Source organism: Mobula hypostoma, chromosome 2 (assembly GCF_963921235.1).
Source record: "Mobula hypostoma chromosome 2, sMobHyp1.1, whole genome shotgun sequence".
NCBI lineage: Eukaryota > Metazoa > Chordata > Chondrichthyes > Myliobatiformes > Myliobatidae > Mobula > Mobula hypostoma.
Genome location: NC_086098.1, coordinates 124,419,728 through 124,444,241, shown reverse-complemented (window position 1 = coordinate 124,444,241; position 24,514 = coordinate 124,419,728). Strand labels below are relative to the sequence as shown.

Sequence of the window (24,514 nt, the reverse complement as noted above, 5' to 3'; positions counted from 1 at the left end):
CCCTCTTGAGAATATTCTGCAGCCGCTCTAAGACATCCTTGACCTTGGGAGGCATCACACCACCCTGACATCTCTTTCACAGCTGCCGAATTTCCTGTTTGCCCCCCTACCAAGTCTCCTATCATTATCGATCTACCTGTCTTTACCTTCCCCTGCTGAGCCACAGAGCCAATGACTTGACTGCTGCCGCCATGCGCTGACAGGTCATCTCCCTCAGCAGTATCCAAAGTGGTATACTTGTTGCTGAGAAGAATGGCCACAGGGAAACCCTTATTCCCCTTACTCCTCCTAGTGGTCGCCCATCGACTATCTGAAGCCTGCACGCTGGGTGTGATCGCCTCAGTAAAAGTCTCATCTATGAGGATTTCAGCCACTCTGATGGTCCTGAGTGCATCCAGCTCCAGTTCCTTGACCTGACACTCGATCCCTTGGAGGAAGAGAGCAACAGTAATATGGATATCCTTCAAGGGGGGCTTCATGAGCTCTGACTGGGGACTGGAAACAGCTTCAAGGAAAAGCAGTAAGGCCTCTCATACCACAGCAGCAACAATGCCCCAAGAGTGCATCACTGGCTGTAACACACTCCAGGGTGTGCCGAAACTGTGAATCAATGCAAGTCTGAATTTTCTATCAGAGAGTCCAAGACAAGCAGAGGTAGCATTGTGTCCTTACCAAAAGGAACGATGATAGGGCAGGTAATGCTGTATGCAGTCACCACCGTGAAGATGCACAGTATCCATGCGTAGTTCAGTCCAAACTCAAACGGATACGCCTGGTGCTACGGGATAATGAAATATAGATCAAAGATTAGAAAAAACTGCAGTCACCATCATAGTCACCTTTCAGCCCAGCATAGACATACTTATATTTATGCAGATTTAAGATTGTTTATCATGTTTATAATGTGCTGTGTTGCTACCGCAGAAGGCTAACTTCCATAGCATTTATACTTGAGTATGTATGCCCATGACAAACTTTTCTTTTCCAATATTTTTATTAATTTATATATAAGAATACAGAGTACAGGAAAAAAATGTCAATACATTAAACTAAATCGCATATAAAGACTCCTTACTCTATATTTGTACAAATCAATTAGTTCGTAACATTGATACATAATAATTTTATATAAGGGGTTTCTTCTTTTATGTTACTGCATAGGCGAATTAAAATGGTTTCTTTGTAATGTTAAATGCTCAGAAAGTTCTCTCGCTCACAGCTTGTTTGGGTTATATTGTTGATAAGAGGACATATGAACCAATGGGTGTGCATGTTATTCTTTCTAGTGTGTCTGTAAGTTATTGTGATGCGTGGGTTTTTGGGCAGAAGGCGCGATGGACAGAGAGAGAATGGCAAGGTGCTGTGAGCTGGCTAATGGGGTCAGACCCCGAGCAGGAGTCCAAGGTCCAGGGTCTTCGGCGAGGAGAGGAGACAGAGACAGACTCGTGTGGAGCGTCTGGTCGACCACCAGGCAGCAGGTCAAGATGGTCAGAGGGGATCGAATGGTGAAGAGAGGATCGTTTCTAGAGCTCCAATTGTTGTGCATGAAGAGATTGAACTTTGATAAGTGTGGTGCCTTTTATTTTCCTTTTATATTTTATCTCCATTAATTATATAGTTCCAGTAATATCTATAAACTGTAATTCATTTAATCATATATGGTGTATTGTTTGTTATTTGGCAGGATGGGGTACATCACACAGCATCCACACAAACTTAATTACCCAGTTTGGCGGGGCCGAGGGCTGTTTCCCTAGACAACAGTGAGTTGAGCGACTCTGAGGCTTGCCAGGGGGCTACATCTGGGGGCTCGTCTGGGAAATGTAGCCCCCCCAGCAAGCCTCAGGGTCACTCAACTTTAATAGAGATAAAATATAAAAGAAAAGTAAAAGGCGCCACACTTAACAAAGTTCAATCTCTTCATGCACAACAGTTGGAGCTCTAGTAACGATCCTCTCTTCACCATTAGATCCCCTCTGACCATCTCGACCTGCCGCCTGGGACCAACCACGGTGGTCGACCAGACGCTCAACACGAGTCTGTCTCAGTCTCCACTTTCCCCGCCGAAGACCGTGGACTTCGGACGCCTGCTCGGGGTCCGACCCCATTGGCCAGCTCACAGCACCTTGTCCATTCTCTCTCCATCCATCGTACCTTCTGCCCAAAAACCCACGCATCACAATAACTTACAGACATACTAGAAAGAATAACATGCACACCCATTGGTTCATATGTCCTCTTATCAACAATATAACCCAAACAAGCTGTGAGCGAGAGAACTTTCTCAGCATTTAACATTACAAAGAAGCCATTTCAATTAGCCTACGCAGTAACATAAAAGAAGAAACCCCTTACTTATAAAAAAAACTAACCCACTACCAAGACCGAAGCTGATTAATAGAAAAAAAAATTGTTAGTCATCATCTGTGCTTTAATAGCAAATCAAAGGTTTTGAAAATAATTCAGAAAGGGTCCCCACAATGTTAGAAAGTCTTGATTAGATTCAAAGATTGAACATTGAATCTTCTCAATTTAAACATGACATCACATCACGTAACCATTGGGTGTGAATAGGAGGGGCCACATCTTTCCATTTAAGCAAAAGCGTCCTGGCCATAAGAGACATAAAAGTCAAAATGTGCAAATCAGATGGCTCCAAAATAATATCCTTTCCTCCACAAATACCAAATAAAGCAGTCAAAGGATTAGGCTTGAAGTTTACTTTAAAAACTATCGAGAAGGTTTGAAATACTTCTTTCCAATATTTTCCAAGACTCTGACATGTCCAAAACATATAAATGAGTGAAGCTTCTCATTATATTTATCACAATACAGAGATATATCTAAATAAAAACGAGACAACTTATCCCTAGTCATATGGGCCCCAAGGACCACTTTAAATTAAAGGAGAGAATGACAGGCACGTAACGATAAAGTGTCGACCAATTTAAAAATCTGATTCCAAGTTTCCTCAGAAATTGAAGTCTGTAAATCTTGTTCCCAAAGATTTTTAATTTTATCTAAAGGAACACTTCTCATTCCCAACAGCATATTATAAATATTACATATAGATCCATTATAAAAAGGTTTCAGATTAAAGATTACATCTAGTAGATTCTTATCAGGACTTTTAGGAAATGTACTTATTTGAGACCGTAAAAAAATCTCATTTGTAGATATCGAAAAAAATGAGTTTTGGGTAAACTATATTTAGTTACAATTGTTCCAACAAAAAAAGACCTTCCTCTACAAACAAGTCCTGAAAGCATTTAATACCGACAAACTTGAACTCCATGTCCGATACTCAAGTACCCATCTGCACTAATCCTATTTACCAGAGCTTGGTCCATGATCACCTGTGTCTTGGCGATGCAACTACTTCTGTCATGTTGCTTCTGTCTCCACTACTGACTCACTATGGATTCCAAACACCATCTGAGATCTTCCTCAGTTCCCCAATAACTCGCCTCCTTACCCTAAACCCGTGTTCTCTAGTTTCTGACAACTTTGTTTATGGAGAAACTATCTACCCTATTTGTACCAGTCCTTATTTTGTATATACTGGCCAGGTCAGCCCTCTACCTTCTCCACTACAAGGTAGACAAACCCAGGCTCTCCTCGTAACTGAAATTCTCCAGCCCTGTCATCCTCTTCTGCCTTCGTAGTACATCTGTATAAATTTGTGAGAGTCTTTGATGACATACAGAATCCCCTCAAATTCCTAATGAAATATAGCTGCTGCCATGCCTTCTTTGTATTTTCTTCAATATGCCCAGGATAGATCAGAGATGTTGACACCCAGATCTTGAAACTGCTTACCCTTTCCACAACCAACATTGTGTGTGTTCTCCCGACTTCCCCTTCCTGAAGTCCACAATCAATTCTTTTGTCTTGCCGACATTCAGTGCAAGGTTGTTGCTGTGACACCTTGACCAGCTGAGACATTTCACTCTTGTTTGATGCCTCATCACCATCTGAGATTCTGCCAACAATAGTGGTGTCATAGACTAATTTATAAATGATGTTTGAGCTGTGCCTAGCCACAGTCATGAATGTAGAGAGAATAAGCAGTGGGCCAAGCACACATCTTTGAAATGTGCCTGTGTTGATTGTCAGCAAGGAGGAGTTATTATCACCAACCCATAGTGACTGTAGACTTCTGACGAGGAAGTCAAGGATCTAGTTGCAGAGGGAGGTAAAGAGGGCCAGGTTTTGAGATTTGTTGACTAATACTGAGGGGTTGACAGTGAAAACTGTAACTGATAAACAGGAGGGAGATACTACTGTTGTCCAGGTGCTCCAAAGCCCAGTGGAGAGCTTGTGAGATTGTGTCTGCTGTAGATCTGGTGTGACAGTAGACAAATTGCAGAGGGTCCAGTTCCTAGCTGAGGAAAAAGTTAATTCTGCCCAACAACCTCTCAAAGCACTTCATCACAGTAAATGTGAGTGTCACCAGGCGATAATCACTGAGGAAGCTCACAACGCTCTTCTTGGGCACTAGTATAGCTGATGCCCTTTTGAAACAGGTGGGAATTTCAACTGCAGCGGTGAGAGACTGAAAATCTCCGCGAACACTCCAGCCAACTAGTTGGCCCAGCTTTTCAGTACCCAACCATTTGAGGTATTGCAAAGGTTCACCCTCTTGAAAGATGTTCTGAAATCAGTCTCCAAGACAGATCACAGAGTCGTTAGTTGCTGTGAGGATTCACAGTGACAAACGACCCTGTAGTTTTATTCTCCCTTTCAAAGCATGCATAAAACGTATTAAGCTCATCGGGGAGAGAAGCATCATTGCTATTTATGCTGTTAGGCTTTGCCTTATACTTTAAAACAAAAAGATACAATTCTTGGCAATAATGAAGCCTATACACTTTAATAATATTAACCCTTGTAATGACTTTGTGCCTGCAATTCCATGCAGCAAGGTAATTTAAGGACATATAATACAGATAACTACTACTTCAGGTACTTTATTACTTAGAATGAAGAAGATTGAGGGGAGATTTGATAGAGGTATACAAAATTATGAGGGGTATAGATAGGGTAAATGCAAGCAGGCTTTTTCCACTGAGGATGGGTGGGACTACAACCAGAGGTCATGGGGAAAGGTGTAAAGGTTAAGGAGAATATGAGGGGAAGCTTCTTCACCAGAGGATCATGAGAGTGTGGAACTCTCATGATCCAGGTGCCAGCACAAATGGTGCATTCGAGCTCGATTTCAACATTTAAGCAAAGTTTGGATAGGTATATGGATGTTAAGGGTATGGAGGGCTATGGGCCCAGTGCCAGTCGATGGGAGTAGGTAGTTTAAATGGTTTCAACATGGACTAGAAGGGCCGAAGGTCCTGTTTCTGTGTTGTACTTTCCTCTGACTGGGTTTGAAGTAATGGCCTGCAAACCCTGCCACAACAGTCTTGCATCTGTTTTTGTCTCTGACTGTACATGGAATTGCCTCTCATGATGGCCTTCTGTAGATTGTACCTTCTTCTTGTAGGACTCTGGATCACTGATCTCAAATGCCATGGACCTAGCCATCAGCAGTCTGTGAATCTCCTGTTCACCCACAAGTTCTGTTTTGGGTACACTCAGTATGTTTTTGAAGGCACACACTCCTCCACACAGGTCTTGATAAAAATCTGTGACAATGGTGGTATATTCATTCAGATCAATCCCCCTGAATATGGATCAGACCACTGATTCAAAGCAGTCCTGTAAGCGCTCCTGTACCTCACCACTGGTATTGCAGTTCTCAGTCTCTCCCTAAATACCAGGAGTAGAAGTACAGCTAAGTGATTGGTCTCGTGAAAGTGTGGACTTGATCGCGGTCCAGCAGTGATCAAGTGCATTGGCTCCTGATTCCACAGGTGTCATGTTGCTGGTGGACTCCATTCAGCATCAGCTGTACCCCTTGTGGGAGATGAACACCAGCCCCGGTGTTCCCGTTTTACAAAACCAGGGGCTCTGAATGCTTTCCCACCTCTCCTTTCCCTCAGCAGCTTGACCAAAAACCTGAGGCAAACACAGAACCAGTACTGACCTGTTTGACAACTTTCCTGTCAGCTGCTGATTTGGCCATCAGCATCCTGAAGGTGTAGAGGAGGAGCCCGGGCAGGCGCAGGAGTTCCATTGAGTTCCCAATGAAGGCTGCCGCGATGACATAGTTCACAAAGAAGGCACCCTGATCAGGGAGGAATACGCACCTGGGAACAAGGAAAGTGCTTGCATCAACGACCCTGCGTCCAAGCTCCACACCCAACAGTGGTTCCACAGGGAACTGAGGGCAATGGGGAACTGCCACAGAAGAGAAGTCAGAAATCAGCCAAGAGGGGAGCAGGTCAGAGGGTCTGAGTGGTCCACGCCTGCTCCTGTTTTCATGTGGCGCCCTCCCCATCATCACAGGGGAAACAGCTCTGGTAGATGTACTCTGCTCAAACCCAGCGTCAGGCACCTCAGGATTCAGCCCTACTCTGTCACAGCCTTGGCAGAAAGGGAGCCCCCTTTAGAACAAGGTGAGAGGGAAGTTCTTCAGCCAGTGGATGGTGAAACTGTGGAATGCATTGCCACAGAGTGCTGCGGAGGACAAGTCACTCAGTGTATTTAAGGCAGAGATTGATTGATAAGGCAATTAAAGGTTTTGGGGAGGCGGTTGGAGAATGGGCCTGAATAGAAAATTCAGCCATGACTGAATGGCACAGTAGACTTGATGGCCCCAATGGTGTAATTCCACTGCTGCATCTTATGGGGTTGGACAGGATGTGAGGGAGTCACCAGCTCAAGAAGGCAGCATCTATCAGCAAGGATGTCCAGCATCCTGCTCTGCTATCTTTTCTCTGCGGGACGTACAGAAGCCCGAGTCCCACATCACCAGGTTCAGGAACAGCTGCCTTCCTACAGCCATCAGGTTCTTGAACCGACCTGCACAACCATAACCCTACAGCGGCAACGGAACACCTCTTACACCATTCCTCCATCATAAATCCATGTGTATGTTCCGCCAGCAACCCATCTTGCAAGCTCTATTTTACACACACCTCCATTTTAAGACAGGGAAAGCAGGGAATGGAGGGGGATAGATAGAGCACACATAAATTGACAGCATAATCAACACTGACATAGCCGGCTGAAAGGCCTCTTCGTGTGCTGGACTGTTCCATGAATGGGTTGATTTGTGTAGAAACTAGAACAGTACAGCATAAGAACAGGCCCTTCAGTCCATCATGTCTGTGTTGAACACAACGCCAAATTAAACTAAATCCTATCTACTTGCACATGATCCATATCCCTCCATTCTCTGCATATTCATGTGTCTATCTAAATACATGTGTCTGTCAAAGCCTCTTGAATGCCTCTGTTGTATCTGACTCCACCACCATTCTTAGCAGCATGTTCCTGACATCCACCACTACGTTTCAAAACAAGTGCACTGCAGGCATATCTCCTTTAAATCCGCCCCCCCCCCAACTTAAAGTTATGCCCTATAGTATTTAGCATTTCTACCTGAGAAAAAGATTCTGACTGTTTACCCTATTTATCTCTCTAATAATTTTTAAAAGTTCCATTAGTTTTCCTGTCAGTCTCTGATGGTCTGGGGAAAAAAAACATTTTGTCCCACAATATTTAAAAGACATTTGGGCAGGTATATGGATGGGAAAGGTTGGAGGGAGATGGCCCACATTTGGGCAATGGGACTAGCTCAGGTAGACAACTTGGTCAGCATGGATGAGTTGGGTAACTCTATGACTCCCCACTGTGTAACTCAATGACTCTTACCTAATTACCCAGCCCTCAAGTACACTCTGTCCTACTCCATCCCATTAAACACAAGCATGACCCCTGAATGTATTCTCTTCAATGTAGGCTCCAAATCCTACAACTGGTGGATGTCATCCTTACTTCCAGTAAGACAGCAGCACGATTGGCCACAGTGGCTTCTACAGGATCAACAAAAGTTGTTATTGTCTTTTTTTAAATGTATTTTCATCATCACAAGACCATGCTGGGCATTAAGAACTGAAAGTACTGCGGGTCTACCCCATGATCAAGTTGCTCGTTGGCAGGCAACCTGAAGGAGCTGAACTTGGTGCGGACTGTGCAGCCGCCTGTGACAGGGAGGTGTCAGAGGAGTCGGTGTGTGAAGGTGGTGTGCAGTCTAACAGCAAGTGATCACCATAGTAACTTTTCTTGTGATCGCAAGACCCCATTGGACATTGTTAGTGTGGAATGCTGCAAGTCCGATTCACTGATTTATGGGCGGACAGCAAGCTTGGTCGTAGTGAGGATAGGGCCTCATGCCATGTTTACAGCTGCCCAGGGGAGAGGCGTTGGAGTCAGTGTGCCAGGGATGGTGTCCAAGGTGGAGGTGATGCAGCTCCCCAGTGTTCACTCAGTAGAAGACAGGCCATATTGTCTTCTATGGCAGACAGACTGCCGCAACTTTCATCCACTCAGGGTCTTGGACTATATTTTCTGTGTGAATATATTTTACTGATATCTCAAATGTGCTTGCTACCTTATATGCTTTGTACTGTGTGTGACTGTTGGTATTGTGTTTTGTACCTTGATCCCCCAAGTAATGCTGTTGTTTATCAAATGACAAATAAACTTGAACTTGCAGACTGGTTACTCACTCAAATCTGATCTTGCCTTCCTCCAGAAAATTTTTGTCAAATAGCCAGCGAAAGAAGACGTCCAGACTGCAACAAAAAAAAGACCGTGAGTTAGTTACCTTGTGTTATGGTAAGCATCAAGAAGATCGAATAAAGAGAGAAATATTTTTTAATGGATCAGTCAGCACAGGCCAATGAGTCCTGCTGCAGGTCAGAAAATAATGAATTGTTTCATTCCAGAAAAATCAGGCCATTGCAATAAGACATCATATTACAGAGAAAAGGAACAGGTCGAAGAAGTTGGAGAAAGACAGCAGATGCTGGAATCTGAAACAACAATCTGCTGAAGGAACTCAATGTAACATTTGTGGTGGGAAAGGAATTGTTGATATTTTGGGCTGACACTTCCTAATCCAGGTTTTGACCCCCAATGATAATTCCTCCCCCCTGCAGGTGCTGCCCAACCTGCTAAATGCCTCCAGCAGATTGTTTCCTGAAGTCAAATTGGTTGAAGGGTTTGGTGGGGGGGGGGGGAGGTGGAGTTATGTTCCATATGTTCCACATAGATCTTCAGAGCTGGTTCTAGGTGGGTGTGGACTCTGAGGTTCCCCTGAATTGTCAGGGAACTACCTGATGGTACCAGAATCGTTACTGTACCCAGTCAGCAAACGATAGGAAGGATCAGATCGTACTGAAGAGGCTGCAGAGGAGATTCACCAGGATATTACTTAGACTGGAGCATTTAAATTATGGTGGGGAAAATAGACTGGCTGCGTTTCTTTTGCCTGGAAGGTAGGAAGCTTGGAGGGGGTAGGGAGGAACTTTGAATGATGGTTAATATTATCATAGGGTAGTCCAGATAGGTTTAGATTACAGGGGAGATTTAGGGGGAATGGAGGAAGATCTGTTTCAGCCAGAGAATGGTTTACTGGATCCACTCTTCTTGACCATTTCTTGATATCACACATGGAATGGGGAAAGGTCAAAGGTCCTTCAAGCCTTTTCTGCCAACCAGACCAGCAACTTCTACCACCAAGATAGGAACACTGCCTCTACAGGTTCCTTCCAATTCACAAACCATCCTTCCTTGGAAATATATTGTCGATCTTTCGCCATTGCTGAGTCTAAATCCTAGACCTCCCTCCACCACAGCACTGTTTGGAGCACCTCCACCAGAAAGAGTGCAGCACTAACCCACCCCACCCAACCCACCCACCCCATATTCTCAAAGGCAGTTAGCAATTGGCAATAAATGCTGGCTGTCCTCAGATGACCAAAAAGAGTTGAAATCCTGAGAGGAAAAAAAATCACCTTTCTGCAATGCTTTTCATGACCTCAATATGTTCCACACAGTTCACACTGCAAAGAAGAAAGGTTGGGATTGCAGCCACTGCTGGATTATGGGAAATGTAGCGAACTGCTGCAGCAGTAAGTGAACTGGTATGATGTGCTCTTTGGTGTAACTGGGTAAAATTACAGCACCAAAGCAGGCCCTTCAGCCCACTGAGTTTGTGCTTACCATCAAGCACTCATTGTATTGTATTCTCCCCAAGTTCCCATCAACTCCACCACTCACCCAAATATTCCATCCCTAATGTGGCAATATGCCTGATGTCTGAATGGTTATAGAATTGAATGAGAGAAATTGTGAATAATTTAGTTAGGCTCTTAATTTATACTTTAGCACAGTGGGTGAAACCACTGCCTCACAACCTCAGAGACCCCAGTTTGATGCTGACCTCAGGTGTGGAGTTTGCATATTCTCCCTGTGACCCCTGTGCTCCAGTTAAGTCCCACATGCCAAAAAGCATGCAGGTCTGTAGGTTAACAGCAGCTAAGAGGTTAAAATGGGATTTAGCATGGGATTGGTGTAAATGGGTGGTTGATGGTTGCAATGCAGTCAGTGGATCAAAAAACCTGCTTTCGTGCTGTTTATGACTCATGAACTACTTAATTATCAGGGAGACAGACAGAGGAATTGAGTTTCCAAAACTGTGCATTTAAAACTCCTCCACAAATCTGTCAAATTCTTCATAAAAGCAGCTGTTTCATTAATGGAGGAGTCTAACCTACCTGTGCCCCTTTCTTCAATAAAGACAAATACTGCCATCTGGTAACCTCAAAGTGATGTTTACTGACATGTGAACAGGTACTGTACAATAAAAAAACTTAACTTGCAGCAGCGTCACAGGTACATAGCACATTATAAGCAGCATTCACAAGAGGAAACATAAGCACAAATTAGAACTTTTAAAAAGTCCATTGCAGTGTGACACGGTCATAGTGATGGTTGGCGATGGGCAGCAATTACAACTGCAGGTTCAAGAACTGAATGGTCGAAGGGAACCTCACACTTCAACTAGGAATGGATGATCTGGGCTTTGCACTGACCACATGCCCAGATTAAAATTTAAAATCCTTGGTGTTAGGAGCTACTTGCTGTTAATGGAGGCCTTACCTTGTTAGACCCAGTGATGGCAATATCAGCACCATTATAATGAGGAAGGTGTAGAGTTTGTGCATAGTGAGCCGGTTTTCAGCAGACCTGTTGGGGTGATGAATTTAGACATGTGATGAGTAAATTTCAGACAGTAGTCTAAATCCCTGAAAAAGCAATGATTATCCCACTCTTCTCAGTTTAGCAAGAGGGCATTCAGTGGGGCAGTTAAAGCCTATACTTGTCCTTGAGAAAAGTTTACCATGCCAGTCCATTTTAGTCACCCACCAATCTCTGCCTAAAAAAAATTGTCCTGGACATCTCCCCCTCTCACCCTAAATGCATGCCCTCTAATATTAGACATTTCCACAGTGGGGAGAAGATGCCAGCTGTCCAGTCTCACTATGGCTCATAGAATCAGGTTTCTCCTCAGCCTCTGCCCCACATTTGTCCAACCTCTCCTTTGTAGCTCATGCCTCTAATAATGACAGCATCCTGATTAACTCCTTCTGTAGCCTCTGCACCGCCTCCACATCCTTCCTATTATGGAGTAATCAAAATTAAATGTAATACTTCAGATACAGCCTTCTGAGAGTTTTGTACAACTGCAACATAATTTCTTGATCTTGAACTCAATACAAATAATAAAGGCAAATATGTTGTATGCCATTTTTATCATCCCATCGATCACTTTCAGGGAGCTATGGGTCTTGGACCTATATGGCCCTGACTGCTACGAGTCCTGTGATTAACTGTACCAAGTCAAAATGCAACACTTCACACATGTCCTGCATTTCAACCTAGCTCTCTAAATTCTCTCTTTAGGACCTCCACTCTTCCAACAACGGAATATCCTATTACCACTGCATTCCTTCTTTGTCCCCTTCTCTTCTAGGCCAAAGCGCCAAAGACCCAGTCGCTGTGGCTCCCCCTGGTATGTCGACCCCACCCCAACAGTATCCAAACTGTATATTTGTTATTGAGGGAAATGGCCACAGGGTTACTCTGTACCGGCTGCCTATTTCCCTTCCCTTTCCTGACAGTCGCCCATGCACCTGCCTCCTGCAACCTAGGGGTGACTATCTCCCTGTAGCTCCTATCTATCACCTCCTCAGTTTCCCATATGAGCCAAAGGTCAACAAGTTGCAGCTCCATTTCTTTAACACATTCTCTGAGGAGCTGCAGCTCAGTGCAGAAGCTAAAGGTCTCCCAGAATTCCTACATCTCACACAAAGAACAAAACACAGCCTCTGGAGCCAATCTTACTGCCCTTACAGATGAAAAATGGGCAAGTAAAAGCTTACCAGATACTTACCTCATCCACGCCTGTTATCATCCAAGCCTGTTGCACCAAAGCCAAAAGTCACCCCATTCTAACACAACCCCACTCCAACAATGAATTATCACAGATGATTATCACCATCTACGTGGCTAAGGCAACAAACGAGATGTGTAGATGGAGATAATCCACAAGTCACTGGACATGAGAGCACAAACAAGGGTCTGAATGACCTGGTCTGCAGCAACATTCCTCTGATTCTAGGCTATGCAGTTTGTGGGGAAGCTGTGTGCACAGACAGGCTGCCACATTTCCCATGTTACGTCAGTGCCAGCACCTCAAAGTATCTCACTGTCCGTGCTGTCACTTGAATATCAGAGCTCTCTCCCTGTGTTCTTATTTTAAGTAATAAATATTCAGAGCCCTCCTGGCACAAACTGTTGTAATATTTAACAGGAATCAGCAAAACTCAAAGATGGGACATGAAAGAAATTCAGAAAGTACTGAAACTGCACCATTTCAACTGAAAAGAGCAAAAAACGGTTCACTCATTGGCGTCTTAAAAAGAAGCAGAAGGAAAGCAATTATCAGGAAGAGTGCAAATGAGGAAGAGCCAGTAACAGAATGATTTAAACAAAGCAACAAACACAAAATGCTGGAGGAATTCAGCAGATCAGGCAGTATCTATGGAGAGGAATAAACTGCTGACTTTTGTAGCTGAGACCCATCTTCAAGGCTGGAAAGGAAGGGGGAAGAAGCCAGAATAAAAAGGTGGAATTAGGGGAAAAAGAACAGTACATGATGGGAAGTGATAGATGAAACCAGATGAGGGGGAAAGTCGGTGGCTAGGGGAGGATAAGAAATGAAAAGTTTGGAGTGATAGGTGGAAGAGATAAGGTGCTACAGAAGAAGGATTCTGATGGGATAGGAGAATGAAAGTCGAGTTTAAACAAAACCAGAAGTAAGTCTACTCTAATTCAAAATAACGTCACCGATGGTGCTTGTGGGAATGGTGTCACTGAAGTTATATTGCTGCACGTGAGGTTTGATCTTAGGATGCAACGTTCTTGTACACTAATCACTGACAGCAAGCAACAGAATTCATCAAGCTCTGGGAAGTTGATGCAATGTTGTATCTCACCTCGAGAAAACATGAACACAGGAACAAGCATGTCTTACTGCAGTTGTCAGGTTATGGGACAGAGGCCTGAGAGCAACAAGCACCAAATTCAAGGAGAGCTTCTATCTCACTGTTATCAAACTCTTGAATGGTCCTTGCATACACTGAAGATGAATTATTAATCTCACAATCTTCTTAATCAGAGCCCTTGAACTTTATTTGTTTATCTACACTTTCTCCATATCTGTTACACTATATTCTCCATTGTCATCTTTTTTCCTACCTCAGTATACTTCTGTGTGGTATGATCTGCCTGACTGCAATGGAAATGAAATATTTTTCAGTGTATCTTTGTGCACGTGATAATAATAGACCAAGTCCAATTATCACCATCTTGTAATGAAAGATGACCTTGGCAATGGAGCGTGTGCAGTGAAGGTTTATTCCTGAGATGTCAGGAGTGATGTACAAGCAGAGACCGGATCAGTTCAACAGATCTTAGAGAAACGTACGGAGTTCTATCAGATTCAGAGGAACTCATTGGGCTGAGCAGCATCTGTGAGAGGAAAGGCATTGTTGATACTTTGGGCCAAAACCATGCCTCAGGACCTACATTAATTCCATCTCTCAGCATTTGGCTCACAGCCTCCCGTGACTAGGTAATTTAAGTGTTTGTTTACACACTTACTAAATACTGTCAGTGACTACTTCCGGCACTCTTGTTGGCAAATGTGTTCCCGGTACTCTTCACTCAAATCCCCTCTAAATATTATTGACCTCAGGAGCAGGAATCGATTAGAAACATAGAAAACCTACAGCACAATACAGGCCCTTCGGCCCACAAAGCTGTGCCGAACATGTCCTTACCTTAGAAATTACCTAGGCTTACCCACAGCTCTCTATTTTTCTAAGCTTCATGTACCTATCCAGGAGTCTCTTAAAAGACCCTATCATATCTGCCTCCACCACTGTCGCTGGCAGCCCATTCCACACACTCACCACTCTCTGCGTAAAAAACTTACCCTTGACATCTCCTCTGTACCTACTTCCAAGCACCTTAAAACTATGCCCTCTCGTGCTAGCCATTTCAGCCCTGGGAAAAAGCCTCAGACTATCCACACTATCAATGCCTCTCATTATCTTGTACACCTCTATCAGATCACCTCTCATCCTCTGTCGCTCCAAGGAGAAAAGGCCAAGTTCACTCAACCTATTCTCATAAGGCACGTTCCCCAATCCAGGCAACATCCTTGTAAATCTCCTCCACACCGTTTCTATGGTTTCCACATCCTTCCTGTAGTGAGGTGACCAGAACTGAGAACAGTAGTCCAAGTGGGGTCTGACCAGGGTCCTATATAGCTGCAACATTACCTCTCGACTTTAAACTCAATCCCACAGTTGATGAAGGCCAATGCACCGTATGCCTTCTTAACCACAGAGTCAACCTGCACAGCAGCTTTGCATGTCCTATGGACTCAGACCCCAAGATCCCTCTGACCCTCCACACTGCCAAGAGTCTTACCATTAATACTATATTCTGTCATTATATCTGACCTACCAAAATGAACCACCTCACACGTATCGGGTTGATTATTGACCTTGGAAGCAGGAATTGATGATTGACCTCAGGAGGAGGAAACCAGCGGTCCACAGGCCAGTCCTCATCAGGGAATCACAAGTGGAGAGGGTCAGCAACTTTAAATTCCCAGGTGTTGTCATTTCAGAGGATCTGTCCTGGGCCCAGTACACAAGTGCCAAAATAAAGAAAGCGTGGTAGTGTTGACATTTTTAATCTCTCCCTGTCCCAGTGTAGAGTGCCCTCCTGCTTCAAAACATCCACCATTGTCCCTGTAGCTAAAAAAGACCAAGGTAACATGTCTGAACGACTGGCGTCCTGTCGCTGTCACCTCAATAATAAGCAAATGCTTTGAGAGGCTGGTCAAGGACTACATCTGCAGTTTGCTACCACCCACAATGGACCTCCTAAAATTCGTCTACCAACACAAGCGATCGACAGATGACACAATAGCCACAGCTCTTCACACTGTCCTTACACACCTGGAGAAGAAGGATGCTTATGTGAGAATGCTGTTCTTGGACAACAGCTCAGCATTCAACACCATAATTTCCTCCAGGCTTGACAAGAAGCTCGGAGACCTCAGGCTTCACCCTGCCTTGTGTAGCTGGATCCTGGACTTCCTGTTAGATCGCCGACAGGTAGTAAGTCATAGTCATACTTTACTGATCCCGGGGGAAATTGGTTTTCATTACAGTTGCACCATAAATAATAAATAGAAACATAGAAACATAGAAAATAGGTGCAGGAGTAGGCCATTCGGCCCTTCGAGCCTGCACCGCCATTTATTATGATCATGGCTGATCATCCAACTCAGAACCCCGCCCCAGCCTTCCCTCCATACCCCCTGACCCCTGTAGCCACAAGGGCCATATCTAACTTCCTTTTAAACATAGCTAATGAACTGGCCTCAACAGTTTGCTGTGGCAGAGAATTCCACAGATTCACCACTCTCTGTGTGAAGAAGTTTTTCCTAATCTCGGTCCTAAAAGGCTTCCCCTCTATCCTCAAACTGTGACCCCTCGTTCTGGACCTCCCCAACATCGGGAACAATCTTCCCGCATCTAGCCTGTCCAATCCCTTTAGGATCTTATACGTTTCAATCAGATCCCCTCTCAATCTTCTAAATTCCAACGAGTACAAGCCCAGTTCATCCAGTCTTTCTTCATATGAAAGACCTGCCATCCCAGGAATCAATCTGGTGAACCTTCTTTGTACTCCCTCTATGGCAAAGATGTCTTTCCTCAGATTAGGGGACCAAAACTGCACACAATACTCCAGGTGTGGTCTCACCAAGGCCTTGTACAACTGCAGTAGTACCTCCCTGCTCCTGTACTCGAATCCTCTCGCTATAAATGCCAGCATACCGTTCGCCTTTTTCACCGCCTGCTGTACCTGCATGCCCACTTTCAATGACTGGTGTATAATGACACCCAGGTCTCGTTGCACCTCCCCTTTTCCTAATCGGCCACCATTCAGATAATAATCTGTTTTCCTATTTTTGCCACCAAAGTGGATAACTTCACATTTATCCACATTAAATTGCATCTGCCATGAGTTTGCCCACTCACCCAACCTATCCAAGTCACCCTGCATCCTCTTAGCATCCTCCTCACTGCTAACACTGCCACCCAGCTTCGTGTCATCCGCAAACTTGGAGATGCTGCATTTAATTCCCTCATCCAAGTCATTAATATATATTGTAAACAACTGGGGTCCCAGCACTGAGCCTTGCGGTACCCCACTAGTCACCGCCTGCCATTCTGAAAAGGTCCCGTTTATTCCCACTCTTTGCTTCCTGTCTGCTAACCAATTCTCCACCCACACCAATACCTTACCCCCAATACCGTGTGCTTTAAGTTTGCACACTAATCTCCTGTGTGGGACCTTGTCAAAAGCCTTTTGAAAATCCAAATATACCACATCCACTGGTTCTCCCCTATCCACTCTACTAGTTACATCCTCAAAAAATTCTATGAGATTCGTCAGACATGATTTTCCTTTCACAAATCCATGCTGACTTTGTCCAATCATTTCACCGCTTTCCAAATGTGCTGTTATCACATCCTTGATAACTGACTCCAGCAGTTTCCCCACCACCGACGTTAGGCTAACCGGCCTATAATTCCCCGGTTTCTCTCTCCCTCCATTTTTAAAAAGTGGGGTTACATTAGCCACCCTCCAATCCTCAGGAACTAGTCCAGAATCTAACGAGTTTTGAAAAATTATCACTAATGCATCCACTATTTCTTGGGCTACTTCCTTAAGCACTCTGGGATGCAGACCATCTGGCCCTGGTAATAGTAATAGAACCATAAATAGTTAAATAGTAATATGTAAATTATGCCAGTAAATTATGAAATAAGTCCATGACCAGCCTATTGGCTCAGGGTGTCTGACCCTCCAAGGGAGGAGTTGTAAAGTTTGATGGCCACAGGCAGGAATGACTTCATATGACGCTCTGTGTTGCATCTCGGTGGAATGAGTCTCTGGCTGAATGTGCTCCTGTGCCCACCCAGTACATTATGTAGTGGATGGGAGACATTGTCCAAGATGGCATGCAACTTAGACAGCATCCTCTTTTCAGACACCACCGTGAGAGAGTCCAGTTCCATCCCCACAACATCACTGGCCTTATGAATGAGTTTGTTGATTCTGTTGGTGTCTGCTACCCTCAGCCTGCTGCCCCAGCACACAACAGCAAACATGATCGCACTGGCCACCACAGACTCGTAGAACATCCTCAGCATCGTCCGGCAGATGTTAAAGGACCTCAGTCTCCTCAGGAAATAGAGACGGCTCTGAACCTTCTTGTAGACAGCCTCAGTGTTCTTTGACCAGTCCAGTTTATTGTCAATTCGTATCCCCAGGTATCTGTAATCATCCACCATGTCCACACTGACCCCCTGGATGGAAACAGGGGTTACCAGTGCCTTAGCTCTCCTCAGGTCTACCACCAGCTCCTTAGTCTTTTTCAGATTAAGCTGCAGATAATTCTGCTCACACCATGTGACAAAGTTTCCTACCGTAGCCCTGTACTCAGCCTCATCTCCCTTGCTGATGCATCCAACTATGGCAGAGTCATCAGAAAACTTCTGAAGATGGCAAGACTCTGTGCAGTAGTTGAAGTAAACTAGTCAAGTTTGCCAATAACACAAAATTAGGGGAACGAGCTAATAACATTCAGGCAGCAGAATCAATACAGTTAGATCTAAACAAAATCCAGATGTGGGGAGATAAATGGCAGGTGAAATTTAATGTAAGCAAATGTAAAATATTACATATGTGAATTTGGAAATACTGTATATATACAGTAGGGGTCTGCACTGTATGAGAAGGATTTGGGCTTCCTGGTGGAATCATCACTAGACAATGTAGAGAAGCGATTAGGAAGGCTAATAGAATGTTGGGCTATACAATGTGCTCATTGGAGTTCAAGCCTGGAGACATTCTCTTTAAGCTGTATAATGCACTGTGAGACCACACCTTGAGTACTGTGTACAATTCCGGTCCCCATATCGTGTGAGGGATGTGAAGACACTGGGGAGAATACAGAGAAGGGCAACTAGACTCATTCCAGGTCTTCAGGGAATGAGCCATGAAGAAAGGTTGAAAGAATAAAGTTTTTTTTAGCCTAAGTACACTAAGAATGAGAGGAGACATGATAGAAGTGTTCTAAATCATTAAGGGTATAAGTAAAGTGGATGGCAGCTGCTACTTTAGAATTAATCCATCAATGAGGACACAGGGCCTTAGGTGGAGACTGGTTAAGGGGAGATTTCAGACAAACATCAGGAAGCATTTCTTTACACAGTGAGTTGTGGACACATGGAACAAACTACCTAGTTGTGTAGTCGAAAATAGTACTTTAGGGACTTTAAAATTTAAACCCGAAAGCTATTTCAACACACTACGTAAATATGAATTTGACAAGCTTTATTGGGTCAAATGGCCTGTTCTTGTCAAAAACTTTCTAATGTTCTATGCTATCAACATGCCTTGTACGTTATATGCTTCAACTTCACTGATAAGCCAGGTATGATGCACCTATCAAAAGTCTGCTGGGAGTTCATGTACAACACATCAACTGCTTTACCCTAGTTAACTCTCTCCATTACCTCAGCAAAAACTCCTATTGAAATAGTTAAAGCTGAAATGAAAATAGAAAATGCTGATCTTGCATTTTTATTTTAGATTTCCAACATCAGCATTTTTTTTTAGTTTTCATTTACTGGTTAAATAGGATTTGTGTTAAGTAAGACACACAAACACACACACACAAAATGCTGGAGAAACACAGCAGGTCAGGCAACATCCTTGGAGAGGAATAAGGAGTCGACATTTTGGCCCAAGACCCTTCATCAGTAGGTACAAAGAAACACAAATAACTGTGATGAAATTATCTGTATGGATGGTGCATGGAACAAAAATTTTCACTGAACCTCGTGTACTGCTCTCTTTGTGTGTGAAGCAGCCACCAAACCCCACTCATCTGAATGTGGGAGTCAGGATATGGCATCCAAACTCCTGGTGCTTTATTTGTGCAGCATACACACATACAATCGAGTTAGAGTAAAAAGATGATGATTTACAATGGTGCAAACAAAAGGAAGACAACAGAGTCTAGTGTAAACGTGCTTCAGTCTGACTGAAAAAACCCACTGAAACAAAATGGCTGCAGTCCTCACATGGTCCCACTGAATTTCAAATTTGAAGTCGGTAGCGCAATCAGAATCGAAGTTGGCAGGGCGATATTTCAAAATAAGAGCCCAAACAACATATGATTACCAATTTAATTAGCAGTACATGGCAAGCAGACAAGTACGGACAACTCACAGAGTGACCTACGTGCCTGTGACCCTTCTGCAAGCAAGGTTTTTCATTGTATTTCACTGTACTTGTGCACACGCCAATAAACCGGATGGCTTGACTAACTGCTTTCACGAACCTAGGCACAGACATTTCAGTGCAAGTTCTGCACTGAGCTGAAAAGTTTCTGCTCAACCTTCTGCTTCCCCCAACATAGCATTTGTGGGCTTAGTCTTCCCATTGGTCTGTGAGCTGAGGTGATCTCATTTTAAATACTGTATACAAATCCAGAAATCAAAAGAACCTCAAATCTATACCAAATAAGTAGATACAAAAACAACAGCTTAATTCCCCGCAATGCTTTGGTACTTTCCAGCCAGCCTTCAACTATCCGCCCAGAAAAAGGAATTGGGCTCCATCACAGATAAAGAGAGAAGTTAGTTAATTAGGCAGAGAGACAGTGGGAGAGAGAGAGACAGAGAGTATAAACAATCCTTTGTTACTACAACATGAAGCAATCTTACTGCTCCCACCCCCAAATCAGGTGGGAGAAGAAGTGGAAATAAGGAGCAGGGAATAGTGTTAATTCGATTACTCCCCTGGGAACTATCATGGACCCAAGGAGCTTAATAGCCTTTTCCCTTAAGATTAAATGAAGGATTGTGCCATACTACAATTTGTACTATGGCAGGACAGATATCCTTTAACTTCTTGTATGGCATTTTCTCCAAGAATAGAATTATAGAACGGTCACATCACAAGAGGAGGTAATTTGGTCCAAAGTATCAGTGCTGCCTCTCTAATGAAGCAATTCATTAGTTTCTCCCACCAGACATTTCTCCACCATACATTTACCTACTAAAAGGCCTTAATGGAACCTGCCTCTACCATATGTACAGCCAATGCATTCCAGACTCTAACCAAACTCTGCATAAATTATCACTCTGTCACTATTGATTCTTCTTCCTTTTACATTAGATCTGTGTCTTCTAGTCCTCAATCCCTCCACCACTCTCCACTTGAGTCTACAACTCTCAATATTTTATAAATGTTATCAAATGTCCTCCTCAGTATTCTCTAATGCAAAGAAAACTGTTTCAGTCTACCTCATCTATCCTTGCAACCGTTGGTCATTTGCCCAAGAATGATTTTTTTTAAACTGCAGGTTCTGGAAGTCTGAAATAGAAATAGAAAATGCAGGCAATATCCATGGATGCTGATATTGTCACCATTTTAGATCCAAGATCCTTCATTAGACCTGGGAAAGAAAGAAATCCTAGAGAGTTTTTAGTAGGAGTGAAGGTGTAGGAGGGATGTGTCAAATGAAGAGAATGTCTGTGATAGGGTAAATCAAAATGGCTTAATGGAGGTAATTTCCAGCACATTAATCTCCTTAGTATGCGTATCTCCTTAGGATCTGTTCTGAGACCTCTACTTTTCATGATTTTTATTAACGACCTGGATGTGGGGGTAGAAGGGTGGGTTGGCAAGTTTGCAGACGACACAAAGGTTGGTGGTGTTGTAGATAGTGTAGAGGATTGTCAAAGATTGCAGAGAGACATTGATAGGATGCAGAAGTGGGCTGAGAAGTGTGAGTTAGTGCACTTTGGAAAGACACACTCCTAGGCAGAGTACAAAGTAAATGGCAGGATACTTGGTAGTGTGGAAGAGCAGAGGGATCTGGGGGTACATGTCCACAGATCCCTGACAGTTGCCTCACAGGTGGATAGGGTAGTTAAGAAAGCTTATGGGGTGTTAGCTTTCATAAGTCGAGGGATAGAGTTTAAGAGTCATGATGGAATGATGCAGCTCTGTAAAACTCTGGTTAGGCCACACTTGGAGTACTGTGTTCAGTTCTGGTCACCTCACTATAGGAAGGGTGTGGAAGAATTGGAAAGGGTACAGAGGAGATTTACCAGGATGCTGCCTGGTTTAGAGGTATGGATTATGATCAGAGATTAAGGGAGCTAGGGCTTTACTCTTTGGAGAGGAGGAGGATGAGAGGAGACATGATAGAGGTGTACAAGATAATAAGAGGAATAGATAGAGTGGATAGCCAGCACCTCTTCCCCAGGGCACCACTGCTCAATACAAAAGGACATGGCTTTAAGGTAAAGGTGGGAAGTTCAAGGGGGATACTAGAGGAAGGTTTTTTACTCAGAGAGTGGTTGGTGCGTGGAATGCAATGCCTCAGTCAGTGGTGGAGGCAGATACACTAGTGAAGTTTAAGAGACTACTGGACAGGTATATGGAGGAATTTAAGTTGGGGGCTTATATGGGAGGCAGGGTTTGAGGGTCGGCACAACATTGTGGGCCGAAGGGCCTGTACTGTGCTGTACTATTCTATGTCTATGTCTATGTAATGTGTTAATGGCAAGGTTATAGAATATGCCTCTCTCTCCCTGATGATGCTCACGAGTCCCCAAACAGTCTGTGAGCATTCATCTGCGAGTTCCCTTGTTTTGCCCTGAATAGACACCACTCTCCCATCTACAACAGTGGCATAGTTAATTCAGAAACAAAGGTTCTGAACTTAAAGAGGGGTAACTTTGAAGGTATGAGACGTGAATTAGCTAAGATAGACTGGCAAATGACACTTAAAGGATTGACGGTGGATATGCAATGGCAAGCATTTAAAGGTTGCCATGGATGAACTACAACAATTGTTCATCCCAGTTTGGCAAAAGAATAAATCAAGGAAGGTAGTGCACCCGTGGCTGACAAGAGAAATTAGGGATAGTATCAATTCCAAAGAAGAAGCATACAAATTAGCCAGAAAAAGTGGCTCACCTGAGGACTGGGAGAAATTCAGAGTTCAGCAGAGGAGGACAAAGGGCTTAATTAGGAAGGGGAAAAAAGATTATGAGAGAAAACTGGCAGGGAACATAAAAACGGACTGTAAAAGCTTTTATAGATATGTAAAAAGGAAAAGACTGGTGAAGACAAATGTAGGTCCCCTACAGACAGAAACAGGTGAATTGATTATGGGGAGCAAGGACATGGCAGACCAATTGAATAATTACTTTGGTTCTGTCTTCACTAAGGAGGACATAAATAATCTTCCAGAAATAGTAGGGGACAGAGGGTCCAGTGAGATGGAGGAACTGAGCGAAATACATGTTAGTAGGGAAGTGGTGTTAGGTAAATTGAAGGGATTGAAGGCAGATAAATCCCCAGGGCCAGATGGTCTGCATCCTAGAGGGCTTTAGGAAGTAGCCCAAGAAATAGCGGATGCATTAGTGATAATTTTTCAAAACTCGTTAGATTCTGGACTAGTTCCTGAGGATTGGAGGGTGGCTAATGTAACCCCACTTTTTAAAAAAGGAGGGAGAGAGAAACCGGGGAATTATAGACCAGTTAGCCTAACATCGGTGGTGGGGAAACTGCTGGAGTCAGTTATCAAGGATGTGATAACAGCACATTTGGAAAGCGGTGAAATCATCGGACAAAGTCAGCATGGATTTGTGAAAGGAAAATCATGTCTGACGAATCTCATAGAATTTTTTGAGGATGTAACTAGTAGAGTGGATAGGGGAGAACCAGTGGATGTGGTATATTTGGATTTTCAAAAGGCTTTTGACAAGATCCCACACAGGAGATTAGTGTGCAAACTTAAAGCACACGGTATTGGGGGTAAGGTATTGGTGTGGGTGGAGAATTGGTTAGCAGACAGGAAGCAAAGAGTGGGAATAAATGGGACCTTTTCAGAATGGCAGGCGGTGACTAGTGGGGTACCGCAAGGCTCAGTGCTGGGACCCCAGTTGTTTACAATATATATTAATGACTTGGATGAGGGAATTAAATGCAGCATCTCCAAGTTTGCGGATGACACGAAGCTGGGTGGCAGTGTTAGCTGTGAGGAGGATGCTAAGAGGATGCAGGGTGACTTGGATAGGTTGGGTGAGTGGACAAATTCATGGCAGATGCAATTTAATGTGGATAAATGTGAAGTTATCCACTTTGGTGGCAAAAATAGGAAAACAGATTATTATCTGAATGGTGGCCAATTAGGAAAAAGGGAGGTGCAACGAGACCTGGGTGTCATTATACACCAGTCATTGAAAGTGGGCATGCAGGTACAGCAGGCAGTGAAAAAGGCGAATGGTATGCTGGCATTTATAGCGAGAGGATTCGAGTACAGGAGCAGGGAGGTACTACTGCAGTTGTACAAGGCCTTGGTGAGACCACACCTGGAGTATTGTGTGCAGTTTTGGTCCCCTAATCTGAGGAAAGACATCCTTGCCATAGAGGGAGTACAAAGAAGGTTCACCAGATTGATTCCTGGGATGGCAGGACTTTCATATGAAGAAAGACTGGATGAACTGGGCTTGTACTCGTTGGAATTTAGAAGATTAAGGGGGGATCTGATTGAAACGTATAATATCCTAAAGGGATTGGACAGGCTAGATGCAGGAAGATTGTTCCTGATGTTGGGGAAGTCCAGAACGAGGGGTCACAGTTTGAGGAAAGAGGGGAAGCCTTTTAGGACCGAGATTAGGAAAAACTTCTTCACACAGAGAGTGGTGAATCTGTGGAATTCTCTGCCACAGGAAACAGTTGAGGCCAGTTCATTGGCTATATTTAAGAGGGAGTTAGATATGGCCTTTGTGGCTACGGGGGTCAGGGGGTATGGAGGGAAGGCTGGGGCGGGGTTCTGAGTTGGATGATCAGCCATGATCATAATAAA

At 43.9% G+C, this 24,514-nt stretch overlaps 1 protein-coding gene across 5 annotated transcripts in view; it reads right to left on the bottom strand.

The window, feature by feature from the left end:
* The window catches only part of LOC134342457 (CSC1-like protein 1), a 110,217-nt gene that overhangs the window by 15,321 nt on the left and 70,382 nt on the right, over nucleotides 1–24,514 (bottom strand). For all 5 annotated transcript variants that reach the window (XM_063040612.1, XM_063040609.1, XM_063040610.1 and 2 more), the window contains 4 exons: nucleotides 11,065–11,151; nucleotides 8,628–8,693; nucleotides 6,038–6,200; nucleotides 673–778 (listed from right to left, as the gene is read on the bottom strand). In XM_063040612.1, the coding sequence (XP_062896682.1) occupies nucleotides 673–778; nucleotides 6,038–6,200; nucleotides 8,628–8,693; nucleotides 11,065–11,151 (422 nt within the window). The remainder of the gene's footprint in view (nucleotides 1–672; nucleotides 779–6,037; nucleotides 6,201–8,627; nucleotides 8,694–11,064; nucleotides 11,152–24,514) is intronic.